General features: G+C 48.9%; 8 protein-coding genes across 8 annotated transcripts; 4 read left to right on the plus strand and 4 right to left on the minus strand.

Annotated features, from left to right (window-relative positions):
* Window positions 1-114: 114 nt before the first annotated feature.
* Window positions 115-2,067, minus strand: BDV38DRAFT_236154 (CDP-diacylglycerol--glycerol-3-phosphate 3-phosphatidyltransferase). The gene is made up of 3 exons (XM_032053420.1): window positions 1,777-2,067; window positions 1,362-1,714; window positions 115-1,288 (listed from the first exon to the last, which is right to left on the minus strand). Exons 1-3 carry the CDS (start codon window positions 2,023-2,025, stop codon window positions 289-291), a joined length of 1,602 nt encoding a protein of 533 aa, XP_031918283.1. The 5' UTR covers window positions 2,026-2,067; the 3' UTR covers window positions 115-288.
* A 53-nt stretch (window positions 2,068-2,120) lies between these two features.
* BDV38DRAFT_236156 (complex I NDUFA12 subunit family protein) lies at window positions 2,121-3,259 on the plus strand. Its single transcript, XM_032053421.1, has 7 exons — window positions 2,121-2,340; window positions 2,404-2,424; window positions 2,516-2,522; window positions 2,582-2,662; window positions 2,713-2,776; window positions 2,845-2,982; window positions 3,077-3,259. The coding sequence occupies exons 1-7, from the start codon at window positions 2,290-2,292 to the stop codon at window positions 3,126-3,128; spliced, it is 414 nt and encodes a 137-aa protein (XP_031918284.1). The 5' UTR covers window positions 2,121-2,289; the 3' UTR covers window positions 3,129-3,259.
* Window positions 3,260-3,268: 9 nt separating this feature from the next.
* On the minus strand, window positions 3,269-6,744 carry BDV38DRAFT_151845 (putative filamentation protein (Rhf1)). Its single transcript, XM_032051646.1, has 3 exons — window positions 6,561-6,744; window positions 5,889-6,496; window positions 3,269-5,835 (listed from the first exon to the last, which is right to left on the minus strand). Exons 1-3 carry the CDS (start codon window positions 6,571-6,573, stop codon window positions 3,394-3,396), a joined length of 3,063 nt encoding a protein of 1,020 aa, XP_031918285.1. The 5' UTR covers window positions 6,574-6,744; the 3' UTR covers window positions 3,269-3,393.
* Window positions 6,745-7,619: 875 nt separating this feature from the next.
* On the plus strand, window positions 7,620-10,223 carry BDV38DRAFT_151860 (RIX1/PELP1 family protein). The gene is made up of 2 exons (XM_032051647.1): window positions 7,620-7,980; window positions 8,061-10,223. Exons 1-2 carry the CDS (start codon window positions 7,645-7,647, stop codon window positions 10,122-10,124), a joined length of 2,400 nt encoding a protein of 799 aa, XP_031918286.1. The 5' UTR covers window positions 7,620-7,644; the 3' UTR covers window positions 10,125-10,223.
* Window positions 10,224-12,282, minus strand: BDV38DRAFT_151896 (wax synthase family protein). The gene has a single exon (XM_032051649.1). It carries the CDS (start codon window positions 11,925-11,927, stop codon window positions 10,323-10,325), a length of 1,605 nt encoding a protein of 534 aa, XP_031918287.1. The 5' UTR covers window positions 11,928-12,282; the 3' UTR covers window positions 10,224-10,322.
* A 1,006-nt stretch (window positions 12,283-13,288) lies between these two features.
* Window positions 13,289-15,818, plus strand: BDV38DRAFT_151863 (MFS transporter). Its single transcript, XM_032051648.1, has 3 exons — window positions 13,289-13,397; window positions 13,456-13,752; window positions 13,805-15,818. Exon 3 carries the CDS (start codon window positions 13,806-13,808, stop codon window positions 15,618-15,620), a length of 1,815 nt encoding a protein of 604 aa, XP_031918288.1. The 5' UTR covers window positions 13,289-13,397; window positions 13,456-13,752; window position 13,805; the 3' UTR covers window positions 15,621-15,818.
* BDV38DRAFT_151938 (SNF2 family N-terminal domain-containing protein) lies at window positions 15,819-19,267 on the plus strand. Its single transcript, XM_032051650.1, has 3 exons — window positions 15,819-16,460; window positions 16,521-17,875; window positions 17,931-19,267. The coding sequence occupies exons 1-3, from the start codon at window positions 16,017-16,019 to the stop codon at window positions 18,901-18,903; spliced, it is 2,772 nt and encodes a 923-aa protein (XP_031918289.1). The 5' UTR covers window positions 15,819-16,016; the 3' UTR covers window positions 18,904-19,267.
* A 363-nt stretch (window positions 19,268-19,630) lies between these two features.
* On the minus strand, window positions 19,631-24,569 carry BDV38DRAFT_267974 (putative SNF2 family helicase/ATPase; the record flags this gene model as incomplete). Its single annotated transcript, XM_032056682.1, has 6 exons — window positions 19,631-22,279; window positions 22,316-22,594; window positions 22,625-22,998; window positions 23,434-23,791; window positions 23,906-24,073; window positions 24,558-24,569. The coding sequence occupies 6 exons, from the start codon at window positions 24,567-24,569 to the stop codon at window positions 19,631-19,633; spliced, it is 3,840 nt and encodes a 1,279-aa protein (XP_031918290.1).
* Between the last annotated feature and the right edge of the window lie 32 nt (window positions 24,570-24,601).

Consider the following 24,601-nt stretch of genomic DNA (forward strand, 5'->3'; position numbering starts at 1 on the left):
TATCATAAACCACGTACTAATTAGATGGCGTAGGTCTGGTTTGGATATTTTGATATTGAATATATATTCTTACTACCATTCATTCTCCTGCAATTCGTCTATATCCTTCAGAAAGTAGTGGCTTTCAACGGGCGAGTCTTTCTATAAAACCATTCCAGTACAAACTCTGTCGTTCTAATCTATATAAGACATGGTACATGTTACATATAAAGTACATGGGTATACAAATTCTATCATTACCATAGAATGAATACTGCCCCCATCATCCCTGGGAAGGGTTGCTACATCCTACAAGGCACCGCCGACTTTCTCAACGATCCACATCGCCAACCGAACGTTCCAACTAACGCGGCGTTCGGTTCTTCTCAAGTCATCTCGTGAGATAGCTTGAGACTCCTTCTGTAACCATTCACTCTCTGCACCAAGTCTCCGCTTCAGGTCCTGATCGCCGGTAACGACCAGCGCGCCAGCCTCTAGATCAAGGCTATAGCTACGCTTGGTATAGTTGCTGCTCCCCACGAAAGTCAGACTGGGATGTTCTTCCTTAGGTAGCGTGATCCAAAGACCCTTAGCATGGTAAGTCCAGCCACCTGGTTCCCCGACCGTTCCGCGTCGCCATTCTTTCAGCTGGATGGAATTTGTTCTCTGTGCCGCAGCTACACGGTCAAGAAACCGTGCAGAGAGATGGGTGTATGCGGCAGGAAGCATGCCGGAAATACCGGGGGAACCGTAGAAGCCATTGGCCCAGGGGGAAGCTGTGAGCACGGTACCACGTGTCGTGGATTCGGTATGTGATGTTGAAGTACTTGCGATCAATAGAGAAGAGAGGACAGGGTGGATGTTGAAATAGCCGGCGGTGAACAACCATCGGGCACCGGAGAATGCAGAAGATGTTGATAGCATGCGAAGGATTGTGGTCACTGCGGGGAACTCCGTAGAGGTATCGGGCTTTAGTAGTGGGGTGAATTGGGCAACGGGGTAGACATATGTTCCGTCTAAGGATTTCTGTTCAAGTGCGTGTTTCGTTTGCGTCGGTTGAATAAGAGGGCTCAAGACTGTAGAAGCGTAGGAGATGAAGCTCTCGGGGTCTTCCAACGGTGATGACGTGCCGTTGGATGTTGGCCAATCCATAAGATACCCAGCAGTGTTATGCGGATCCGGTAGTATTTGATAGCTCAGACTGCATACTGCGTGGTGGATACTGCCATAATAATCGGCCAGTTCTTTAGACTTGAAAACATGATATCGATCCACACGGTTCGTGAAATAATCATTGGAAAGGTTCGCTCTGCAAATATATCATTAGCTGATAGCCTTAAAGACGGATCTTGTAAATAATAAAAAAAAAAAGGGTACCATACCCGGAGAGTATAATCTCGTCATCAATGCCATAAAGCTTCATATGCTGAAGACCCCAACCCTCGTTGATCCTCTTAGGGATCCATTTCTTTCTCAATCCCGTGAGATTCGGGGTATGAAACATGCGGATTTCCACCCTATCCGAGCCATGTTCAGCGACCAGTGAGGCCAGAAGCGAAGCGCATGAGGGATTCGGCGTCTCGCGAGTTCCTCGTAAAGCGTCTGTCAGAATGGATACTTTGAGATCGGGATTGTCATGTAGAGCCTGGTTCACAGTCTCAATAAGCTCGTGCTCCGATTTTCCGATATACAACGTAGAGAGGTAGACGCGCTTCCGGGCCTTTCGTATCTTGCTCTGCAAACCCTCCGCATTAGTCCCGGACTATCTCCGTTTAATTATATCATATATAGACTTACCTTGAGGGTGCTATAGAAACTAGCGGGAGAGTCTAAGATTGTAATTCGTGAAGCCGGAACCTCAAAGCAGGGAGCAATCCGATCAAGCTCCGAAGTGATACTTCCCAAGGGTGAAGCTGTAGAGGACGCATTCGCGCTGGGACTGGTGCTGGTTGTATAGGCCGAGAATTTGCGCTCACAGAGTCTCCTCCGCACGATCGGCCTGCGCACGACACACCGGAAAGTCTGACCTCCGACGCGACCGAACATCTTTTCACTCCTTCCGTAGCCACCTGCAATAACGGAATAAAAAAAAAAAAACGGCAATTCGCAGGCGGGGCGTCAATTGAAGGTGAAAGTAAACTGTCCACAGGCGTCGATCACGGGCATTGGTGCAAACATTGCAAACCATACACCGCACTAGACCGCATTGAGCGGGCCCTCGACTCCAATCGATCAAACGGAACAACCAACCGCTTCACTTCGATTAGCATTGCAGACGGACGACGAGCTTACTGCTGCACTTTGCCCAAGATGTCGACTATTCTTCGGACGCTGCGGAACCTGAGGAGGATTGGTATCAAGGTTCGTCGCTGATTCGGGTTTGTTTGCGCGGGGATTCGAGAGCTAATTTTCATCTCTCCACAGGACTATGGTCACCAGATGCAGGTACGCAACTCCCGGGACATTGACATGGGTGAAGGGAGACGGCCAATTATGTTCAGATGAATGCTTACAGAGCGGGCTTTTGCGTGGATAGTACATCGGTATAGTTTGCCCTCAATTGACTGGTCTTGGCCGGTTACTGACGCAATTGCAACTTCAGGTGATACCAAAGCCGGTACCTTGATTGGCGTCGACCGCTACGGCAACAAGTTTTTCGAGAACCTTGAAGAGGAGCTTCCTCGTGAGTACTGATAGAAGGTATTTCTGGGTCAGTGTTAACTGGGGATGTAGTCCGGACACGATGGGTCGACTACAAGGAGAAGGAATACGACCCTTCACAGATTGAGCCCGGCTGGTGAGGATCCCATTCGATTATACCATTTTCCCTCAGCTGTAGGGCATGTTTTTAAATTTCTTAAACAGGCACGCCTGGATCTCCTACATGGTCGACCAGCCTCCTACCGCGGACAAGATCTTGCAGACTGGTGTGCGCACCTGGGAGTTGTCTGAGCATCGGCCTATGCTCACGCTCTCCCGTGCTGCTTTCAAGACCTACAATACGTAAGTTGTCACCTTTTGTGTCCTTTGAGGAGGGATGGAGAGAGAAAGAAAGAAAGACAACCTACTTGAAGCAACGCTCACTAATGCCTCTCAGTGTCAAGCCGAAATACTCCGCTTGGGACCCTGTCGCGGCTCCCCGTAACTAGATGAGGAGCAGCCTTCCTTGAGCTTTAACTTGGTTCTGATTGACCCCAACTGTAAGACCATTGTTGGGTGATGTGTAAATAAAGTTGTCCTATTGGTCGTTTGATTCCATCAAAGTTGTTCCATCTGAAACGCCTTGTAATTTTCCCCGTATGTATAAAATAGTATCTATGCATAATTCTATAACAGGGAGGTATCTTATTAAGTGCAAGATGAAAGAGCTGCTCTTTCAACAAGGTTAAATACAAGAAAGCAACTCCTCGCTACTTAGAGAACATATACACCCGAACCGAGGTTAGACCAGTGCCGGATTGGTCGTCGGTCTTCGAGCTCAACACACCACCACAACACCTCTTTCAATTTCTCAGTGTTCCCCTCGGCTTCGTACGCTCTGGAGAGTGTATACCAGGCTTCAGAATTGTCCCAAGAACTACCGCGTTTAGTCAGGGCTGAGAGCAGACCGTACGCTCGGTCACGAGCGGCGATGCGATTGAGAAGTTTAGGCTCCACGTCCTGAATAGCATGTGGCACTTGGCTATGTGCAGAGTCCGGTGTTTCAGCGAATGATTGTCTGTTTGTAGCCTTTTCGTCAGCTTTTCTCGCTGTTGAGCTTTGCTTCTCGGGCGACACAAGCGTCAGCACCGACATATCAAGTTCAATCTCAGGCTCGGGTGGCAGCAGCGGCATCTGCTGATCCCAAATATCGAGGAGAAGGTTGGCCAGGCCAATGGTGGCTTTGGGATGGTCAGGGTCGCGCATCAAGGCTTGTTCGAACTGGTCCATTGCTTTGTGGCGGCGTGACTGAGCATTCAACAAGAACGCCCGTTCAGCAAGGAGGTCGGCCCAAAGTTCGTCGGCACTCTTCGGCGCACCCCAACCACGCTCTCTGAATGACCTAGCAGAAGAGTCTTGAGTTGCGCAAAGGGCTTCGACTCGCGAAACATGCTTGGCAGCTTCCTCGCACGCTTCAAATGCATCGTCAAACAACGCTGCGCGCCGATACAGCCCAGCAACGAGAAGCCAAATTTTGACGAGGATACAGAGGGCATGCTTTTGGGACTGGGCAAGCGGGAACTTAGTCACCGCTTTCGTCGGAGAATCAAAGCCATATGATGTTGGCAGACGAACATCCTGTTCAGGCGGCTGCTTCGCGTGACCCATGGGTGGCGGCTGTCGCGTATGGCTCATGTTATGAGCAACAGGTCGCAGGGGCTGCTTTCCACTTTGTTCCTTGTTTCCAGACACTGCCGCTGCAACCATATCTGGGGATGGGGTTTCTCCCCCATTCGGTTGCTCTACACTTCCCACACCGTTCACGACGGGTCCATCACCATTTATGTGGCTATGGCTTGGACCAGGTGCATTGTCGCCCTTTTTAAGGGTACTGCTGCGTTTCCGCAATTTCCGTGAGTCTTGAGGATTATCGTGGCCAAGGTGTTTATCCTCGTGCGTAACCTGAATGGTTGGCGCCTGATCCGACTCATTCGGTACTACCGAAGGACTGTTTCCATCTGTCTTATGCTCAGATCCAGATTGTACCCGCCGGTCTGGTGCGCGGGGTCCTTTATGCCTCCCAAATATGCTGCCGCGGAGACTTTTCACGGTATGCGCGGAGCTCGATGGGGGTCTGAGGTTGTCTGTCTGGGAATTTTTCGAATCGTCAGCTTCAAGGGCTAAGTTGCCGAATAGAGTTGCAAATAGCCCGAGTAATTGTTCGCTATGGTTAACAGCAGCTTCTGGACCCTCCAGGAGTTCAACGAATGCCAATTGAGTCATGCGCGTCTCGATTATACGTTCTTTCTCACGGCCTCGAAGTTCCTCAATTAAGGTACGCTGTAATCCAGCGCCGTTAGCCTGGTCTTGGGTGGCCTGCTGTTGCTTTTGTGGCCTTCTCTCGTGGTGGGCTAGAGAAGTTACTGCGGCAGGGAACTGCTCAAATGCAGCCTCGCAAGAGCGCTCAGCAATATCAAAATCATGCTTTGCACTTAGTAAAAGGGCAAGCAGATGCCATAGCGGAACAAGGTCTCGTTCCCGTGTAAAATACCCTTGAACGGTGCCTGGCTGTGTCTTCGCTGTCAATGCTGTCTTGACACAGTCAATCGCACTATCCAGATCTCGATCTTCTGCGAGAAGTAGAGCAAGCGTGTATAGAGATGAATAGTTGGTCTCGTCTTCTAGCTCTGGCGCAGTACTCTTTTCCAGGTTATCAATGGCCTCGGATCGTATATCGTTACGTTCTTCATTCACGGGTGTCCAGTTAGCCCAGGCCGCAAGACCTATACCAACACCTCTATAAGCCGCCGCAATGTCAGTAGGAGACACTGCCTGAGAACCAGTCGAGCCTGTATCTGACGAGATTAGAAGCTTTACTTGCTCTTCGTCGTCGCCCTCAACTTCTTGGACATGTTTGTTAATAAACTCCTTCATGAGAGTCGTCAACTCCCTAACTTTCTCGGCTTCTTTTGCTGAGCCGAAACAACACAGCATCGTGACCCCTTCGGAGAGAGTCCGCAATAAAGTGCCATCGTTTTCCAATTCCCCATACTGCGCCGACTTCTCTGCCCTTTCTTTCGCGCTTACGACAATCTCGATATACGAGTCAAGAGCCTTTAGAGCGAGATCAAAGTCGGCCAATGCCGAATGGACGTGAAATAGGCGCCGGAGTATCAAGTGAGAATGGTATGTTTTCGTAGCTGCACGATACAGGATCTAGTATAGAGGACGTTAGCGTAATCAACTAATGGGTTTCACAAAGCACTTACATCAAGGACGTTCCTACCAACTGCGTTTTGGCCTCCTTCTCCAAGGTCTTCGTCAGTCCATTGAGGCCCGCAAAGTATTTCCCAGTTCGTGATTACTTGCTCCACCCAGTCTTCGATTTGTGTGCTTTCGGCATATGCTGTGGGAAATTTAGATTCACGGAGAATGCTACTCTCGTACATTGATTCCACGCGCCGTATTTCAGCAGCAAGCTGCTGACGTTCCGGCCCGTCTGCCGGCGGTACGTATGCTAAATCGTGTTGCAGGGTGACTGACAAGAGGTCATAGTATGACTTCCATGTTAAATACTTTGGTGTACAGACGTCGAAGCCGTCGATATGAGGCAAGGCTCCTTGTTTAACATGTGGGTGTGCAGACCACACCCGAAGGAGTCTCAACGCGGTCTTCATGAGGGCTTCATCAGCCACGGGAATAGTCTTGAGAGCCTCCGTGCTAGCGACCAGTGCGCTTTCAGATGCGAGTTGCTCGGACCAGTGTAAAAATTGGGAGCTATCTGAAGACAGCCCATTGTGACTACTCAACCACGAAGTAAGGGACTGAAGTGTGTCCAGTGCGTCGGCGGACCCAGATACTTTGTGTTGCCCGGCACCTATTCCCGTTAGAAGATGGAAAGACGCTCAGAAATTGAGATATATACCTTTGAGATAGCATGCCTTGGCAATACATACTTTAGTCCATGGCGAAAGCTCCTCTCCAGCACTTGTGAGCTTGTGAACTGTCTCATCGAAGTTGTCCGGGAGACAAGCCACTGCCAACCCCGGCTCATTGAGTGTCCAATGTACCCATCCTAGACAAACTTGAGCTTGAAAAATATCTTGTGGGGGGCCATCTGCCTTTTCGACGGTAGACAAAAGGTGGGGAATAAGTTCTGGCAGAGCCGAGGACGAGGACGCGGAGGAAGATTGAGCAGAAGATGGCCGTTGCGGGGAATGTAAGGCGACCTGGTATTCAGCGGAGGCTACCTCTAGCAGGCCTATCGCACCTCGGTTAGCTTCTTTGTAGACTGCGAATGACACCCGATAGAGTAAGAGAGAATATTACAAGTCTTTTGAGGTGCATGCTTGGTCACTTTGCGAATGAGTTCGGGAATCTCATCCCACTTATTCTGACAACGGGCGTTGTCCAAGGCAGCAATATAGCGACGCCCCTTATCAGAATCTCGAGCCTAATCGAAGCATGTGTCAACAGAATTGAAGGAATTGAATAACTCTTTTGCAAAGTGAAGGAGGGTAACACGTAGCCTGATGTGGCAGAAGTTTAAGGACAAGTACTTACAGCCATGATTAAGGGTGGAATGTTTAAAAGTTAGGAGAATAGCAGAATCTGGGGGAGGGCAGTTGAAACAGTACCCATAACTAATGCCCACCCCGAGGCTCCGGCACAAGAACTGTTACCTAGGAAGAACAAAAGTGTACTTCTCCTCAAGGTGCAACTCCCGAGGACTTAACTCTGGTGATCATCATTGTCCAGGGGAGAGGAACAACTAGGAACCACCATTGAGACCCGCTTGGGGGGTTACGCATGTGTAATTATTGGTCGGTGGGTAACGCTTAGTACCACTTTTACCTTACCGATAACACAGTCTGTAGCGTATGGTACGGTCCGTACGGTACCTCCGAGGCTTCATGTGGTCAAAGCTTTTCCGCTTCTCCCAAGAAAAAAAAAAAAAAAAAAAGTTCTCCAAAGATCACCGAGTGTACAGCAATTATTTGACAAGGACACGGACGCTTTGCCAAGATGGCTTCCATGTCGATGTCTTTACATGCTGTCAATCATCGTCTGACCAACATACCCGTCAAACAATTGCCTCCCATTGCATCATGTCTTGCGACTTCGTTGAGCAATTGCGGGGAGCTACTTTCTGCGCCGCAGAATCAAAAGTCCAAATCTGAGTCGGACAATGCCGTTCAAGTCCACAAACTTCTGACTCGCTTGGCGAGCTTGCTACAGGATAAATCTCCGGAAGGTCGATGGACTGCGGTCGTGCTTGTAAAAGCTGTCGTAGAGGCCGGTCAATGGGAAATCCTACGGGGATGCGAACCACTTGTTCGCGGTCTCATTGCGATCCTTGCGGTACGTTCTTGATTTATGGATCGCAACTGGAATTTGATTAATTCACTTCCAAATACGATGCTGATACTATCGCCAAATAGAAACCCGACCCTAATTCCACCAAGAAACTGTCTATCATCACTTTGACACGCATCTTCCACCTTACCTATCAGTATCCCACCCTCGTGCGCGAGATAACAACCCCATCTTTACCAAGCTTCATTACCTCGGCTTTGAATCTTATCTCGGTCAAACCTTCGTCGGAACCGATCAGGAAGCTGAAGCCTCACAGTCCATTCCTGGAAACCGTCCTCAATGCACTCGGAGAACTGATCGCACGGCATCCAACCATTTTCCGTCCATTCTCGGCGCAGATCCACAGCATCCTTCAAGCAATAATAGGTTCGACGTCGCCTACATTCCCTCAGACTGCATTAGACTCTGCCGAACGACTGTTTATCTCTTTGCACCATTGCGCTCCGAAGAATACATCCGGGGAGGAATGGAAGAATGCGTGCCAGATGACAATAGCTTCTATTCATGGGGCTGCGGATTACGTATTCCGGGCGGTAGTGGAACAGTGGGAATCCGTGGACCCAGCTCTTCGACAAGCCTCGAGACCGCAGGATTATAGCATGGAAGTTAGTGATGGCGGCCTAGATACTCTGGGGCTCGCCGGTTGGCAGGGACTTGACTCGGGTGTGAACAGACTTGTCGTACTCCTTCAAATGCTCTCTACCTGCCTTACCACCGCGACTGCTTCTATGGTCGCCATTCCAATAGGCCCCATATTGGATCTTACATCGCGACTGACTGCCGTGGTTATTCCCTCCGATGGACGGGATGTCCAGGCCAACCCACAGATTAGCCGTACGGAAAGGGAGCACCTGTTCGCTGAACTTCCTCGTATTCACGTCGGCTGCATGGAGCTCCTTCAAACCCTTGTAAAAATTCTCGAGACTGGTGCCATCCCGGTGATACAGACGATTTTAGAGCAGACTCTCTGGGTCTACCGTGCGGAAAAATTCAGTCGAGAAATTCGCGTTTCCGCGTATGACCTCGTTCAAACCCTGCTCACCCGCATGGGCCCATCGTTGACAAAGCAAAGTCTCGCTTCTCTTGCTGATCTGATCCGAACTTCATGCCATGATCTTTTACCTCCCGCGCACGATCAGAGCGCCTCGGCGAGAGCATCGTCTGACGCGAAAGGCAAAGCCAAGTCCAATCATGCTACAGCAAACGCTGACTCCTTCCTCAACCCCATGTTGAAGCAAGGCCGCCAGTCTAATATATCCTCCTTCTCTAGCCTTACAAGAGCCGCATCGGAGCTACTAGCTGGAGTGCTTACACACGCCCCGACCGAATACTTGTCTCCTTCGCTCCGAGCTGAAATTGATCGGACGATTATCTTAACATCTGATAAGCACACTATGCTTGCCAGCGTTCTTAATCCAGTACCTGCTGTAAAGGGTCGTGGAGTAAGCGCAAGTATCATGCCATTCTTAGCCCGGAGTTTCCCCGCGGAGATGGAGGTGGAGGGACTCATTAGACCTAGGATGCCCGTTTTGATGAATGCTCCCGGTGTTGGCGGATATACTGATATGGAGGAGGACGAAGAAGAAGAAGAAGACGTGCCTGCGCCTGTTTCTGGGGCAGCCCCTGAAAGCACTGGATTTCTCCAGCCGTCATCCACCCCTATCCTACACCACGATATGATGGACACGGATGTTTCCCATAAGACTGTCCCTGCCTTAACCAAACGGAGTCTCGCGGAGGACAGCAAGCTGCAGCCTCCCGCTCTCGGCTCGACTGGGAAAGTAGACTCTAATGTACAGAGTAAACGACCCCGTGTCGAAGGCGATGTCTCTGCTGTTGCAAGTCAGCCATCGTTGGACAGAGCATCACCCACGACGTTTACTGGCACCGCTGCTGTCTCGGTTCCTTCGTCCTCAGCCACCGTTACATCAGCTCCACCTCCTCGGGTTGCTAGTGTGAATGCACCATCTACAACGACCGTCGGTGGTCCCCTATCAGGCTCAGCCGTCGCACAGACCACCTCGACAGATGCTAGAGAGGACGACAGCGATGATGACCTGCCAGCATTGAACATTGATCCGGACACGGACGACGAAGATGAGGACGAGGATGAGACCATGGAGGGCTAATGTGTATACTACGAACGCTGGACCACAAAATATCATGACCGTATTTCGTATATATCTCCTATGAACTAGGTTCTCTCTATACTCTTTCCTCTAAACCCTCTATATAATTTACCAGCCAACGAAGCATCCCATTCAAGAGAAGCATACACCCAGATACACCAAAAGACAAAAGTGGACAACGGTCTAGGTAGGAAGCACTCACATAACTCTTATTCCCCTCTCCCAATAACTCCCTCCGTCCCAGTACCGAAACCACGGAGTTTTCCAACACCACCACCCCTCTCCTTCCACCCCGTAACCAAATCCCAGTCCACGCAGGGGACTCACTGGCAAAGGTTCCGTCAACCACAAGCCACCCTTGGCGAAATCATCCATGATCAAACCCGCGGTCAACCACAGCCACCCAAAAGCAAAGCCTGCATTCGCAGACCGTCGGAGCCAACGAGGCAATCGATTCTTCCCTAACTTACCTGTGTATTTATTTAACAAGGCCGGAACTACGACATGAGAGACAGATTCTTGTATCGTAACGCCAACAAATTGAAGAATGAAAAACAGAAATGTCCCGGAGAGAGGCTTAGTGTCGGACCACTGGGTGTAACTCCCGCAGGCATGGATGAAACCGCTAAGCGCGAACGCGACAAATATCATGACGAGGCGCCTGAAGCGCGAGTTTGTGGCTAATCTGTGGGGAAGGAGCGATAGAATCCAGTGGGCCGTGGATGTGAATCCGAATCGGAAAAGCTGGTGCCACCATACACCCCAAGCGCCAGCAAGACCATGGTCCAGCACGGGAACGAGGAACGGACCAAACATGTCTGAATAGAGCCATGGGGCATCGAGTGGCGCTGCAGTTATGCTGCGGGAGGCGTTGGGGAATAACCGGGACAGTCCAAGGAAAATCAGTGGGTTAAATAAGGCCACAAAGCTTACGGCGGCGTATACACCCAATGCCGTCATCAGGACGCGGTATATATATTCCGCTCCAGGTGGGAGGAATTGGTTTAATGGGAATGGAGGGGGAGGCGATGGCGATGTGACCCCCCAGAAGTATAAGTCGTGCATCATGAGGACCTTTATCACATCCAGGAGGAGATAGTACTTGAGACAGTCGAAGGCTACAGTACGGATGCGGGTCTCAGCTCCTGGATATGACGCAGTTATCTTACTTGCGCCTCGGGGATATCGTGATAGTGGTCCAGACTTAAGTTGAGATTCCATAGAGGGAGGCAAAGGGCCCATGCTCGATATGCGCCAATTCCATTCGGGGCCCCGCATATTGAATAGAAGGCCCAATGACCAATTCAACCTCTTCGAGAGGGATCGGGGATACGGCTGCCATATAAGGGATTCCGTATATTGCTGTTCCTTTGGTTTTGCGTCCTTTAATCCACCGTTCGTGCGGGCATATCCGTTCTGATTCGACGTCGCATCCACAGTCGTTCTAGCCTTTCGCTCAACGCGCAAGAATTCCCTCTCCACATTGTGAAAAACTAGCAATGTCGCAGACCATATGAACCACCATGCGACCACCAATCCTGTCATGTATCCATTCGCACCAAGAAGGGCCCGTCGATGTTGGATAGCTTCGAGGGCCAGGCTGAAGATGAGACCGAGAACGAGGGGGCGAACATAGCGAGTATTTTGCCGACGAGGAATGACAAGTGCTGATACTGGAAGGATTATAAAAAGGGTCAGATGCCATAAGAATATGGGTTTTAGCTCCCCATGGTGAATGTGCGTGTTCAGTTGATCGCCATTGTCGCGAACGATGTTGAGGTAGGAAATTGGAGAATCGGCCATAGGATGATCCGTTGCAATTCTAGGCAAAGTGAGTCCCCAGAAAAAGAGAAATGTAACCTCTGCGGAATGCAACAACCCAACGAAAGAAATTTATGTATAGTATTACTGTAGCTAGTATAGACCTAAATGAATGAGTTGAGAGTATGTAGTAGTTCAGTTAGAATAAAGTCAGAAACCGCGAGCTTATCATCACAGCCCTTGCAAGGGATATCGGTGTGGATTTGCCTTCTGTCTAATCACCGCGCCACGACGATTTTCCAGTCATCCCGCAAGCTCTGCTCCATATATAGAATTCCACATAAAGAAATAAAAACCCGGATCGAGTAGTTTGCTTTTAAGAACCTTGGCCAACGGCATGATGGTTTCGGTTCTACCGCCATTTCCAGCAATGCGACCAAAGGACGTGTTCTACCTTCTTTGGCATATATATATATTTCCGGGTGAGATCAATCAATGGTCGCAAATCGTCCCCCGCCGGCTATCCTCGTCTTGAGCGGAACAAGATTGTTTCCTGTATCCCGTTCAGATCAAAACTTCTACTTATAGATGGATATAAGAACCATTCTGATTTAGACTGCATTAGTTTAGTGGATTGCTACGTACTACTAGTAGTAGTAGCCATCATACTGAGGCCAATCAAGCGGTGGCAATCAATGAGCCTCACGCGGACCGAGGATCTGGAGGATTAGTACCTTTCAATCCAATGGAGATCAGTGCTTGTTGAAAGCTTGTTCAACAGGATCAAAAAAGTCACGGTAAAGCATTGACTTTTCGTTTGTTGTTGTTCTTGTTGTTGTATAGTATGGTTTTGATAAGTTCCAGAATCCAGCCTGGATCATCGTTCGTAGTTTATGCATGGGATAAGGAACTGTATAAGACGCGGGTGAAAACATTAAAACATGGTTGCATCACATCAGCACTAAGTGCACCTTACTAGGAGTCATCGTAAGTTAGGGATCTCCGTTTTGAGTAATTCCAGGCCTGATCCCATGATGTTCCATACCACGTGCGCATAAGAGTTTCTTTGGTCTCTCGTAATCAACAAGGAACTTCCCCTCATTTCCCAATTTCCCCTCTCTCGTGTTAGTTCCCTGGTTAGTCTCCGAATTGATTAGTGTCAGCTTTCAACACAGTGGAGATGCCTCCCGCCTGGAGAGAAGATTCATCGCAATACAGGATGATCCATCTTCTTTATGCTGAAGATTTAATGCATTTCTCAAGAGTTGACCTCCGGAATTAGTTTTGTCGGCAATCTCCGCCTTAGATCCTTCGTCTACCATGGTGTGGTGGTTTCTTCGCGGGCGTCGGTTCTGATTGGATTGATGACTGATTGATCATCAGATTCAATACCCGATTTATCACCAAACTTTATGCTATACTGAATCCTGCTGCATAACGTTCTTAACACCGACATCTCGAAGCTGGTTGCTGCGAATGATTGTGCCGATTTCATGCTGACTTATCACGATGGTACCGTCACTATTGCCGTTAAGCCCGATGGTGTCGTTGACTCGTTGTCATTGTTTAGTTCCCCCCCAGTTATCAGTATACTTAATACCTGACCTTATGCATGTTGGGCTTGATCATAGCTTTGCTCTCGATTTTTCAGCATTTGGCCCTTTTCTGAACCAGGTCTCCTCTTGCTTGATTCCCTACTGCCCGGTTCTCAACTGTCCTAAAAAAATTATGTGGTGCTGGATCGGTTGATCTACAAGAAACTTTTGTTCTTCTGCTTTTAATTCTATCGTCTCGATTTATTTACCCACTTTTCTGTGTTCTCAAAAGAAAATAAGATAAGAAAGAGAAAGAGACGGCAGCAGAACTAGTATAACACCCCTACACATTAGTGCTTCGGCCATTGACCTATATTCAATAAGCATGGCAGACACAGGCGAGCCCATCCAGCCTACTCGCATTCCACATTGGCGCCTTATCATCGACCAAGGAATACTTACTCAGGAAGTCATTGACCACTCTTATGCGGGCTCCGGCACTGAAGATGACCCTTATCTCGTCACCTGGCTTCCCAATGATCCACGAAATCCTATGAATTTCCAAGATAGCCGAAAATGGTTCTACACAGTAACGGTGGCCTGGGCGACCTTAGCGGTATCGCTAGTATCTTCTGCATATACCGGCGGTGTGGACCAAATTATGGAACAATTCAACTGCGGTACAGAAGTAGCCACACTGGGAGTGTCCTTATTCGTGGTAGGATTCGCCATCGGTCCGTTGCTCTGGGCGCCCATGAGCGAGCTATATGGACGACAGTATCTTTTTATTGGCAGCTACTGTGGGTTGACTGTGTTCAACGCTGCTTGTACAGGGTCAAAAAATATCTGGTCACTTATCATCTTCCGCTTCTTCGCAGGTTCTTTTGGATCGTCGCCGCTGACCAACGCTGGCGGCGTGATTGCAGATATGTTCCCAGCCAGCCAGCGTGGTATAGCAATGAGCGTGTTCGCAGCTGCCCCATTCTTAGGTCCAGTGCTTGGCCCAATCATTGGGGGGTTCTTAGGCATGAAGAAAGGCTGGAAGTGGGTGATGGGATTCTTAGCCATCTTCTCAGGTGCTCTCTGGATTCTTGGGGCAATCTGTGTGCCAGAGACTTACGCTCCTGTCCTTCTGCAGCGGCGGGCAGCCAAGCTCTCTAAACTCACCGGGAAAGTCTACCAAAGTAAGGTTGAGGTAGACCAAGGAAAGAAAACACCCAAAGAAGCCTTTCAGATCGCCCTATCTCGACCATGGATCCTACTGTTCCGTGAACCGATCGTGCTCTTGCTGTCGATCTATATGGCTATCATCTATGGTACCCTATATATGATGTTTGCAGCCTTTCCCATTGTCTACCAAGGCCAGCGAGGATGGAACCAGGGTGTTTCTGGCCTGGCTTTTTTGGGAATCATGGTTGGAATGCTCCTTGCGGTAGCCTACACACTCTGGGATAATAAACGCTATATCAATACCCAGGCACGACACAATGGGTTTGCACCTCCCGAGGCTCGCCTGCCTCCTTGCCTGATTGCCTCGATTGTCATACCAATTGGTCTTTTCTGGTTTGCCTGGACGAACTATCCCTCGATTCAATTCATGGCCAGTATTGCAGCCGGTGCACCGTTCGGATTTGGCATGGTGCTGGTCTTCCTCAGCTTGATGAATTACCTGATTGATGCCTATACAATCTTTGCTGCGTCCGTATTGGCTGCGAATTCTGTGCTTCGTTCCATCTTCGGTGCTGTTTTCCCTCTCTTCACTACATACATGTACAATGACCTAGGTGTGCACTGGGCCTCCAGTATTCCTGCATTTCTAGCAGTCGCGTGCATCCCGTTTCCTTTTCTCTTTTATAAATACGGCCCAGCGATTAGGACGCGATGCAAATATGCAGCGCAGTCTGACGCTTTTATGAAGAAATTGATGGAACAAAGTACCAATGTTCCTGAAGAGACAGACGCGGAGAAGAAGTCCGAGAATAATGCCATGGAGGGATTGAAAGAGGTGGATGACAATCTGTCTGAGCCCACTCCAGCGAGCTCGCAACTGGATGATCTCCCGTCTGCCTCCAAGTACGACCGAAGAAAGTCTATAGCATCACAGGCATCACGCCGGTCTGAGGGGGTAAATTCCCAAACTGTGTACGATGCTAACCCTTATGACATTGATCGAGTCAACACCCGCGAGTCATTCAAATAGAGAGCTTCCGCCCATTCCCATCTTTCATCACCCCTGACTGTATCCTGTATTGTGATCCGTTGATGGATTCTGAACATCCCCTTTCTGGTCACCATCCCCCCCTCAAAAATACCCTATAGATAGTGTTTAGTTTATAATTTCTATAGAATTTAGTGATAGAACCTGTGTATTTCTTGACTTCAACTTGGCGATCCATCACGATCTGATATCATAGGGGATCACGTGGGGTCGCGTCATAGCGCGTTTGATCCTTGACGTTCACTAGCCCAAAAGAGGAATGGTCACAAACAGTACTCCGTGACTCGACCTGTCGCAACCCACGAACAATGAAATCGATCCTACTTCCCCTAATGAGTAATTGCAATCCTTCGAGTACCTACCATCTCCCAGACCACCATGGGTGTTCGGAGAGGAAAGAGACAGGTTGATCAGATAGATCTGACCCAAACCGATGATGAGAATCGGCCTTCGACTGCCAAGACACCCCGCGTCAGTCACGGACAGCGTCTTGGGGAGGATACCCTCTTTATGCCCCTGAGCGAGTTGTCGCAGGTGGCCACAGGAGATGAAGAAGATGACGCGCAAGCTGCGGATGTAATTCCGGGGAGCCAGGCTGCCGATGATCCGGCGGCTGGTAACTCGATGCTTTACGGGAATGTAAATACAAAGATTGTGGGCGTTCGCTACTATCGCGGGCATGCTACTTATGGTGAACACGTTATTTTGAGACGTGAGCCGGGGAATCAATATGACTCTAATGCCATTCGTGTTGAGAATGTTATGGGAGCTCAGATTGGGCATATCCCGAGGAATATGGCGGCCAAGTTGGCGAAATATATGGTACGTCCCCAGTGAAATGGGTGCTAGTAGTGTTTTGGGTTCTGAAGCTTGCATTTGTAGGATACGAGGTCGTTGATTGTTGATGGCGTGTTGGCTGGGGAAATTGGGCCTTGGGATTGCCCGATTGTTCTGAGCTTGTTCGGCACTAGTGATCCGGCTAGGAGACAAGAGTTGAAAAGTCAGATGGAACAGGACAAGCTGCCTTTAAGTGAATTCAAGCAGAGAGAGCGCGAGGAGCGGAAGCAGCAGAAGGAGCGCGAAAAGGCCCGGAAAGAGGCCGAAAAAAGAGCTCGTTCGCTAGCCAAAGGCAAAGGACAACAGTGGGAGGCAGCAAATAACTCCATGTTTTCCAACCTTCATACTGGTGATGGCAGTATCGAAGGAGGAGAGAGCCTAGAGGAACTCATTGGCCAGAGCAGCACTTTCAACCCTCGGGATATTGGTCAAGTGGCCGAGAACTTTGGTTTAAGTGAAGCAGACTTGGCAAAAATGCCTATGGCTGATCGTCCTGCTGCACTTTCGACGGAACTCCTCCCTTATCAACGCCAAGGACTGGCCTGGATGCTTCAGAAAGAAAATCCTACATTCCCTGCTGCTGGATCTGAGGATGTGGTACAACTCTGGAAGAGAAAGGACAACAAATTTATTAACATTGCGACAAACTTCTCCACATCTATTGCGCCGCCTCTTGCAAGTGGCGGTATCCTGGCTGATGATATGGGGCTCGGAAAGACTATCCAAATCATTTCCTTAATTCTGGCAAACTCCGCACCGAGGACCCCAGGCTCCTCCAAAACTACACTCATAGTAGCTCCTGTTGGAGTTATGAGCAACTGGAAAAACCAAATACAAGATCACACACATAGCGAGAGCGCTCCACGGGTACATGTCTACCATGGGACAGGAAAGAAAGAAGCCGCCAATCTTGACCAGTACGACGTGGTAGTGACAAGCTATGGCGCCCTTGCAATGGAATACAACCCGAATGCAAAAATGCCCCCCAAAACAGGAATTTTTTCCGTCTACTGGCGCCGTATAGTCCTTGATGAGGGACATACGATCCGTAACCCACGGTCCAAAGGCGCGTTAGCAGCATGCAATTTGCGAGCAGACTCTCGCTGGACCTTGACTGGCACGCCAATAGTCAACTCCCTCAAGGATCTTTATTCTCAGGTTCGCTTCTTAAGGCTTTCCGGTGGCCTTGAGGACATGACGGTATTCACTAGCGTGTTGATCCGACCTCTTATGTCTGAGGATTCGAATGCTCGTTTGCTTCTCCAGGCACTTATGAGTACCATTTGCTTACGCCGTAGAAAGGATATGGAGTTTGTGAACTTGCGTCTGCCGTCCCTCACCTCCCGCGTTCTTCGCATTAAGTTCCACGCTCACGAACAGGAGAAATATGATATGTTCCAGTATGTATTACCGGATCCCAGAGATGTCTGTGGCATTTGCTCACAATCATAACAGGTCTGAAGCGAGAGGCATGCTTCTAGATTTCAAGTCCAAAGACAAGTCCAGTACCACCTACTCACACCTTCTGGAAGTGATCCTCCGCCTCCGACAAGTCTGTAATCACTGGGCGCTTTGCAAGGATCGTGTTGAAAAGCTTGCACAGCTATTGGAGGAGAATAAGGTCGTCCCGTTAACGCCGGAGAACATCAAAGCCCTTCAAGACATGTTGCGAATCCAAGTCGAGAGTCAAGAGACATGCCCCATCTGTCTAGACACTCTAGAGCAACCGGTCATCACAGCCTGCGCCCACGCTTTCTGTAAAGGTTGTATCGAACAAGTAATCGAACGACAGCACAAATGTCCCATGTGTCGTGCTGAGATTAGCGATACATCCACACTCGTTGAACCTGCCGTCGAAATGGGCGAAAGCACTGAAAATGTTGTCGCAGACCCCGACAATCCAAGCAGTAAAATCGAAGCTCTAATCAAAATTCTCACAGCCCAAGGCCAAGCCCCTGACACAAAAACAGTGGTCTTCAGCCAATGGACCTCATTCCTGAACCTCCTCGAGCCTCACCTCAACCGCTATGGCATCGGCTTCGCCCGTATCGACGGCAAAATGAGCTCGTTAGCCCGCGACAACTCGACCTACCGATTTTCGTACGATCCCAACTGCAAAGTACTTCTCGCAAGCTTGAGCGTCTGCAGTGTCGGTCTCAACCTAGTGGCAGCAAACCAGGCCATCCTCGCCGACAGCTGGTGGGCCCCGGCAATAGAAGACCAAGCCGTCGACCGAGTCTACCGCCTCGGCCAAACGCGCGAAACAACCGTCTGGCGTCTGGTGATGGAAGATAGCATTGAAGACCGCGTCCTGGCCATCCAGGAAACAAAACGGAAGTTGATGTTAGCCGCTTTCCGTGAAACCACTAAGAAGAAGGTCGATGATAGAGCGACTCGGGTTGCGGACCTCGAGAAGCTGCTTACTTGATCGTGTACACAGGTCTTTGTTACATCTCTACCATCTCCCTAGAGTGATTTCTATTCTATTTACATCGTCCTGTCAGGACTGGACTACTTTCGGGCCTTTTCTGTGCGGATATGGAACGGTGTGAAGATTCTGGAATCTCATGCCGGACTTCTGTTACCTTTCTCTTGTACTATTTTCCCTATTTCTCTGCTTTCTTTCGGACATTGTCGAAATCAATTGAATAGAGAAGACTGAATCTGCTGGCTAGATAAAAGTGGGAATAACAACTGATCTTCTTATGAGTCTTACAGCCCCTTAGCAGCTATACCATTTACATAAAAGAGGCAAATAAGCATACACACGCTTTGAGGTATCTTATTATTGTGTTGTTTGTTCACGTATCGTTGACTCGTTATTGTGCGCAGCACATGCATCGATTGGCGCAATCGCATCCTTTTGCCCCTAAAACTCCTTGTTGAAACGAGAAAGAGATGACCTGTCGCTGCTTTTTTTTGGGAGTCAAGAAAAGAGAAAAGTATGAAATTTACAAGAAAAGTGGGAAGATATGAAAGAAAAGAATGTTAGTGAAAGTACAAGAAATAGCCGCAAGCCAATGAATAGAAACAAGGTTTCGCAATTGCCAATACTTGCATGCCGCTAAAAAAGCTCTAGATAAAACACGATGGAAAGGAGAGACCAAAACTCCGAAGAATGTAAGAATGGCCAAGATTCAGGTGTTCGAGGTTGCTCACTGCTGGCGGCAAGGATGCTCGGAATTATCGTCTGATGATGTACTTGATTGCGGGGGCTCAGTATGGGCCGTATACGCGGTTATATCAGGTTGCTGGACATTTGTGTCGAAACTGGTACCATCCATTTGCGTAGCTGTCTGTGTACTGCCTTGTCCCAGGCTCCTGGCAGGTGAAAGCCTGAAAGGGATGTAGAGTGCGGTACTTTCGTTAGGTGGTTCACTCTGAGCAGAGCGCGAAGAGTATATTCCTGAAGTTGAACTTATCGCGGCTGCGGATGTTGAGGGCATCGGTGTCCAAGAAGGCTCTTGGTAAACGCTCATGTCTGGTGCTAGAGCGGGAGGCCCAGTGTTGTGAGCGCTTGATGGAACTGTTGGCTGCATATAAGGTGGTTGAGGCAGCGTAAGAGCTGATTGCACGGGAGTTGATTGCATGGGAGCTGGTTGCATGAGAGCTGGTTGCGTGTATGACGATGGGATCCAAGCCGGAACTTGGCCTGCAGTCCAAGATTGCCTTTGTCTATCCACTATTAACCTTTGGTAAGCCTCCGGGTCAGTGCGCTTAAGGCGCTCGTCACTTAATTGCTGCTGGACGCCCTGTCTCTCTTCCTCTGTCAATTTGTCATTGTCTTCCTTCTGGAACGTTTCAGTGAGGGCAATATTGCGGATAGACTTCTCCTCGCCGTTGTCACCCATGATGATCTTGTCTAAGACTTGTGGATCCCTCCCCAGATATTCGGCGATGGGTTTTTGAGGGACCGGTTTGGCTGGAAAAAGATATTCACCAAGTGACTTCTGTGCCCAACGAATCGGATTCTTCTTATCGACAACACGGAAAGCAAGTTGGGTCTTGAAGACAGCCTTGTTATACATAACCTCCTCAAAGGTACCACCGGCAATGAAACGGTAGACAAAAACTGGTTTCTGCTGGCCCAAGCGATAGGCCCGTCCAACAGCCTGCTCTTCCCATACCGGACTAAATTTAAAGTCGAAAATGATAACACGGTTCGCTCCAGGAATGTTTAAGCCAAGCCCTCCTGCGCGCGTTGAGATTAGGTATACTTGCTGTTCAGAGCCACGATTGAATCTCTTTGTCGCATCTTGTCGAGTCACAACGGGAGTTCGTCCATCTAGCCGAGAGTACTTTCGGTTTGATGATTGAAGAACATACTCAATGTAGTTGAGCGTTGGGATACTGTGTGAGAAAACTAGGACCTTGTCACCCACTCTGATAGATTCGTCGATTATCAAATTCATGATCCGCGCCCGATGAGACATTTCTAAGGCTTTTATGTCAGGGACTGTAGCAAAGATCCGTTCTTGTTCTGAAACCAGCTTCTCCGAATCTGGAAGGCCTGCCTGCGCGATAGGTTCATCGCCGGGGATCATCTCCATATCATCTAGCCTCTTGTTTATTTTCTGTGCATCGCTTGCTCGGCTTAGTAGTTTGTCTCTGAAACACGACGGATGATTGCAACATAGACTCAGAATCGCAAGCCAGGACCATAGCTGCGCACTGCCGAAAGCGCCTTTCCCTTGCAATATACTCTCCACATATGAATCATATGCTTGTTTCTGTAGGTCCGTCAAGGGAACCGTTATGACGAACTCGACTTTGGTTGGCAAACTGCCAGCGAGCACGGAGATATCGGCACGGTTGATCTTTGGAGCAAGGATTTCTTTGAGGACTTGAAGCTTCACCAAAGACTTTCTCCTCTCTGTGTACGTACTGTCTACATAAAGTCCCTCCGTTATAGGCTCCACGAATTTTGCTTTGAACTCCACGAATTCGCCAAGGTAGCCCTCCGCAATCCAGTTGATCATCGCATAGTAATCGATAAGATTGTTCGCAAGAGGGGATCCAGTTAGGGCAATGCGGCTTTTAGAGCGGAACTGCATGGCGCTTTGCGAGATGCCAGTGGCTGGGTTTTTCATTTTGTGGGCCTCGTCGGCAACAATAATGTTAGGTCCTTCGAGAAGGCAATCTCTGACCTTGCCATAATCACTATCATTCAAGGGCTTTCCCCTTTTATTTGTCTCCCTGTTCAGGATCCACGTCCGAAATATGTCATAGCTCATGATAAGCACCCCGCCTTCCTCATTCCAGTCACACACCTCCTGTAGCCTCTCTGGCATTGTGGCGGAAGTTGTTATTTTCCTCAAGGGCCCGATGCCCGATTGTACAGGAGCCCACATGAGAAACTCATCATACCAATTTTCAATTAACGACGATGGGCACAGAATCAGCGATTGAGATCTATGGAAAGCTGCAGGAACCTGTTGCCGTATCTTAGGATCATCGGAAGATGCTGCCGCAGATATTGTTGCAAGGAGCGATATAACCTGCATTGTTTTCCCTAAGCCCATTGTGTGAGCGAGCAGGCAACCTTGCTTGTTCTCATCTTCTATCAACTCTCGCCACATGAATTGAACACCATTCAATTGGTGGGGCTTGACACGCAAGCCAATTTGAGGGTCTAGATAAATAGCAGGATTTCCGAAGCTGACTGCTTGACGTGTAGGATCAGTGTTAGTGCTGCCTATCTTCCTTTCGAGGAGCTTTCTCTGCTTCTCTTGCAGCGCGACACGAAGCTGTGCGCTCTGCTGACTCTTTTTCGCATTTTGGCTTTCCTTGACCTCTCTCTTGCGCTTTTTGTGAGGAGTGTCTGTAAGATCAGATATCACTTCCTTTTCATTGAGACGATGCATCTTGGAACCTTTCTTCTTGCGGTATTCATCGAGGCGCGCGCAAAGTTCGTTGAAGTATGTGACAAAGCTGCTGATTTGAGATTGAGCGTTGAGCACAAGGTTCTTCTGGATTCCTTCCGACGGAAGGTGGACACAGTTTATCCACGAGATATAAAAGGAAGTGATACGCATGACCACGCGGTTCTCAGCGTCCTCGAGTTCTGGAATGATTTCTTGATTCTTCAGCAAGGTCTTTAGACCAGTTCCTGTGAGTTGCTGCAAATCTGAACTAGAATATCTGGGAACTGCCTGAGCCAACTTATTTCGTTCTTCATTAGAGAGGGTTGCAATCAGTTTTGCTAATAGTCTCCGGCGGTCTTGTCGCTCTTCTAGTAAATCCCAAGGCACCGACACAAGCTTGTCAATGTCGTGTATATCAGGGAGACTCGGCCGCTTCCTGGGTTTGAAAAGGTTCGGGTGCTTCGTTTTATAAACTGGAATCTCGACCGTCACTCTGGGACCAAGGTACGGTTCAGGGGAAATTGAGCAGCTCCGTTCAGATTTGATAGGATTATCGAAAGGTTGCGTTATCGATCGCGACACTGGGTTTAGGGGGGGAGTCTCAACCCTATACTCCTCATTATCGAGTGCCGGGGAGTCTTCTGTGAGGTCAATGCATTCTATGGGGTACTTATTCTTGTTCAAAGGGGGTGGAGATGGGGAGCTTGACTCCCGAAAAGGAAGTTTTCTCGCCCTTGAATGACGCCTAATACCAGAAGGGCTGATAATGTCATCGTCACTTTCAGATATTGGTGGGGTTCGAGTACTGCTATTGTTTTCAACGTGTATGGGTTGATCCTCAATATCAGATTTGTCAATGAAGTCATCCATAGAATCATCAGACATATCGCCTGACTCTGAATGGAGTGATTCTTCATCCCCAGAGTTATGCTTCGGTCTTTGTGCGGACGTAGGTTTGAGAGGGGCTGAAATTTTCGGAGGACACGTTTCTTGCTCCAAGATCGAAACACGCCACCTATATTGTTGAATATCCATCACAGTTTGCTCCATGCTTTGACACTGAGTTTGTAGCTCGGACTTCGTTGCATACTCGCTTTCACGGACTGCGTCCTCCAGTTTCCTAAGACGCTTGTTTAGAGATGTAATCTTTTGAACGAGCCCTTTAATTTCTTGGTTGGTAAATCTCCCCTTTTTAGCTTTTAACCAGAGCTTGCGTGCCTTTGGTTTTTCTTTTGGAAAGCAAGAATCAAGCCATTTGCTCTCATATTGGGAGACACAATCTCTGATTACAGATTCTTTCTCCGTAGGTGTGAGTTTAGAGGGTTTCTGAGACCATCCTCCTGGGTTTTCGTCTTCAATTTCTTGCCAAGTCTCTTCGTCAAACTCACCCTCGGATCCTGAGTCTCCATACAATGGAAATGCATCCTGACTTTCGTCTTGCACTGGATACCGCTGTAGAAGATAAGAGAAAGGGTCAGATGGATTTAGTGTGTCCGTCTGCACTTCTCCAGAGACTGCGTGCGACCGATTTAGTTGCGGCCAGTCTTCTATGTTTTCTGTACTAACAGAGACTTTTCCATTTTTCGCAGTGTACAATGTGAAACGTCTTTCGCCACTTCTCACAATGGACATATTATATGGTACTATTGCTGATCGACTTTGATCTTGGGCAGAGTCCAGGATTATGGGCTTTTGTTTTTGAAAATAAAGAATGCACCTGTTCACAAACAAACGCTGTGCAGTTGGAAAGTCTGATCCAACCATTGTGAAGGACTCATCATTTTGGTCTGGATCAGGAGAGTAGAATAATTGGGATGGCGTTATCTGTCCAGGTCCCATATACCACTCCCTGGTTTGCACCGGATCTGAAGCATGCTCATTATCAGCTCGACTCCTAGCCAGAGTAGTGAGGTCTAGCCGTCGCCGCTTCCTTCCGTGTGTATCCACGAAAACTTGCTCATGTGAGCGGACACGCTCAAGGGGGCCAGAATCTTCTACATGAGTCTGCAACATTGCGATGTGAGAATTGTCTTGAGGAGTACTGGACGGAGCCGTAGATTCTTCCGAATTGGGCACACCTGCCATATTTACAGCGTTTGTACTCACCACCGTAGATACACTGGGTAGTAATTTAGTACGTTGTGGAGTTGCATCTAAGGATAGAGGGCCACAGTAAAGCGGTGGTGTGGCTTTCTGGGAAGCTTTCGGCGTAATAAACGCTGAATGACATGGAGTGTGACTCTCTCTAGGAGAATCAAGCCG

Source organism: Aspergillus pseudotamarii, assembly GCF_009193445.1.
Source record: "Aspergillus pseudotamarii strain CBS 117625 unplaced genomic scaffold BDV38scaffold_5, whole genome shotgun sequence".
Taxonomy (NCBI): domain Eukaryota; kingdom Fungi; phylum Ascomycota; class Eurotiomycetes; order Eurotiales; family Aspergillaceae; genus Aspergillus; species Aspergillus pseudotamarii.

What these genes read in the sequence shown, in the direction of transcription:
- BDV38DRAFT_236154 (XM_032053420.1), bottom strand. Translation starts at nt 2,025, where the DNA reads ATGTTCGGTCGCGTCGGAGGTCAGACTTTCCGGTGTGTCGTGCGCAGG. An exon ending in GTTTCTATAGCACCCTCAAG is followed by an intron (nt 1,715 to 1,776) that starts GTAAGTCTATAT and finishes GAGGGTTTGCAG; the next exon opens with AGCAAGATACGAAAGGCCCG. An exon ending in GACGAGATTATACTCTCCGG is followed by an intron (nt 1,289 to 1,361) that starts GTATGGTACCCT and finishes ATATATTTGCAG; the next exon opens with AGCGAACCTTTCCAATGATT.
- BDV38DRAFT_236156 (XM_032053421.1), top strand. Translation starts at nt 2,290, where the DNA reads ATGTCGACTATTCTTCGGACGCTGCGGAACCTGAGGAGGATTGGTATC. An exon ending in CCTTGAAGAGGAGCTTCCTC is followed by an intron (nt 2,663 to 2,712) that starts GTGAGTACTGAT and finishes CTGGGGATGTAG; the next exon opens with TCCGGACACGATGGGTCGAC. An exon ending in TCACAGATTGAGCCCGGCTG is followed by an intron (nt 2,777 to 2,844) that starts GTGAGGATCCCA and finishes TTTCTTAAACAG; the next exon opens with GCACGCCTGGATCTCCTACA.
- BDV38DRAFT_151845 (XM_032051646.1), bottom strand. An exon ending in TTGGTAGGAACGTCCTTGAT is followed by an intron (nt 5,836 to 5,888) that starts GTAAGTGCTTTG and finishes CCTCTATACTAG; the next exon opens with ATCCTGTATCGTGCAGCTAC.
- BDV38DRAFT_151860 (XM_032051647.1), top strand. Translation starts at nt 7,645, where the DNA reads ATGGCTTCCATGTCGATGTCTTTACATGCTGTCAATCATCGTCTGACC. An exon ending in GTCTCATTGCGATCCTTGCG is followed by an intron (nt 7,981 to 8,060) that starts GTACGTTCTTGA and finishes ATCGCCAAATAG; the next exon opens with AAACCCGACCCTAATTCCAC.
- BDV38DRAFT_151896 (XM_032051649.1), bottom strand. Translation starts at nt 11,927, where the DNA reads ATGGCCGATTCTCCAATTTCCTACCTCAACATCGTTCGCGACAATGGC.
- BDV38DRAFT_151863 (XM_032051648.1), top strand. Translation starts at nt 13,806, where the DNA reads ATGGCAGACACAGGCGAGCCCATCCAGCCTACTCGCATTCCACATTGG.
- BDV38DRAFT_151938 (XM_032051650.1), top strand. Translation starts at nt 16,017, where the DNA reads ATGGGTGTTCGGAGAGGAAAGAGACAGGTTGATCAGATAGATCTGACC. An exon ending in CCAAGTTGGCGAAATATATG is followed by an intron (nt 16,461 to 16,520) that starts GTACGTCCCCAG and finishes TTGCATTTGTAG; the next exon opens with GATACGAGGTCGTTGATTGT. An exon ending in GAGAAATATGATATGTTCCA is followed by an intron (nt 17,876 to 17,930) that starts GTATGTATTACC and finishes CAATCATAACAG; the next exon opens with GTCTGAAGCGAGAGGCATGC.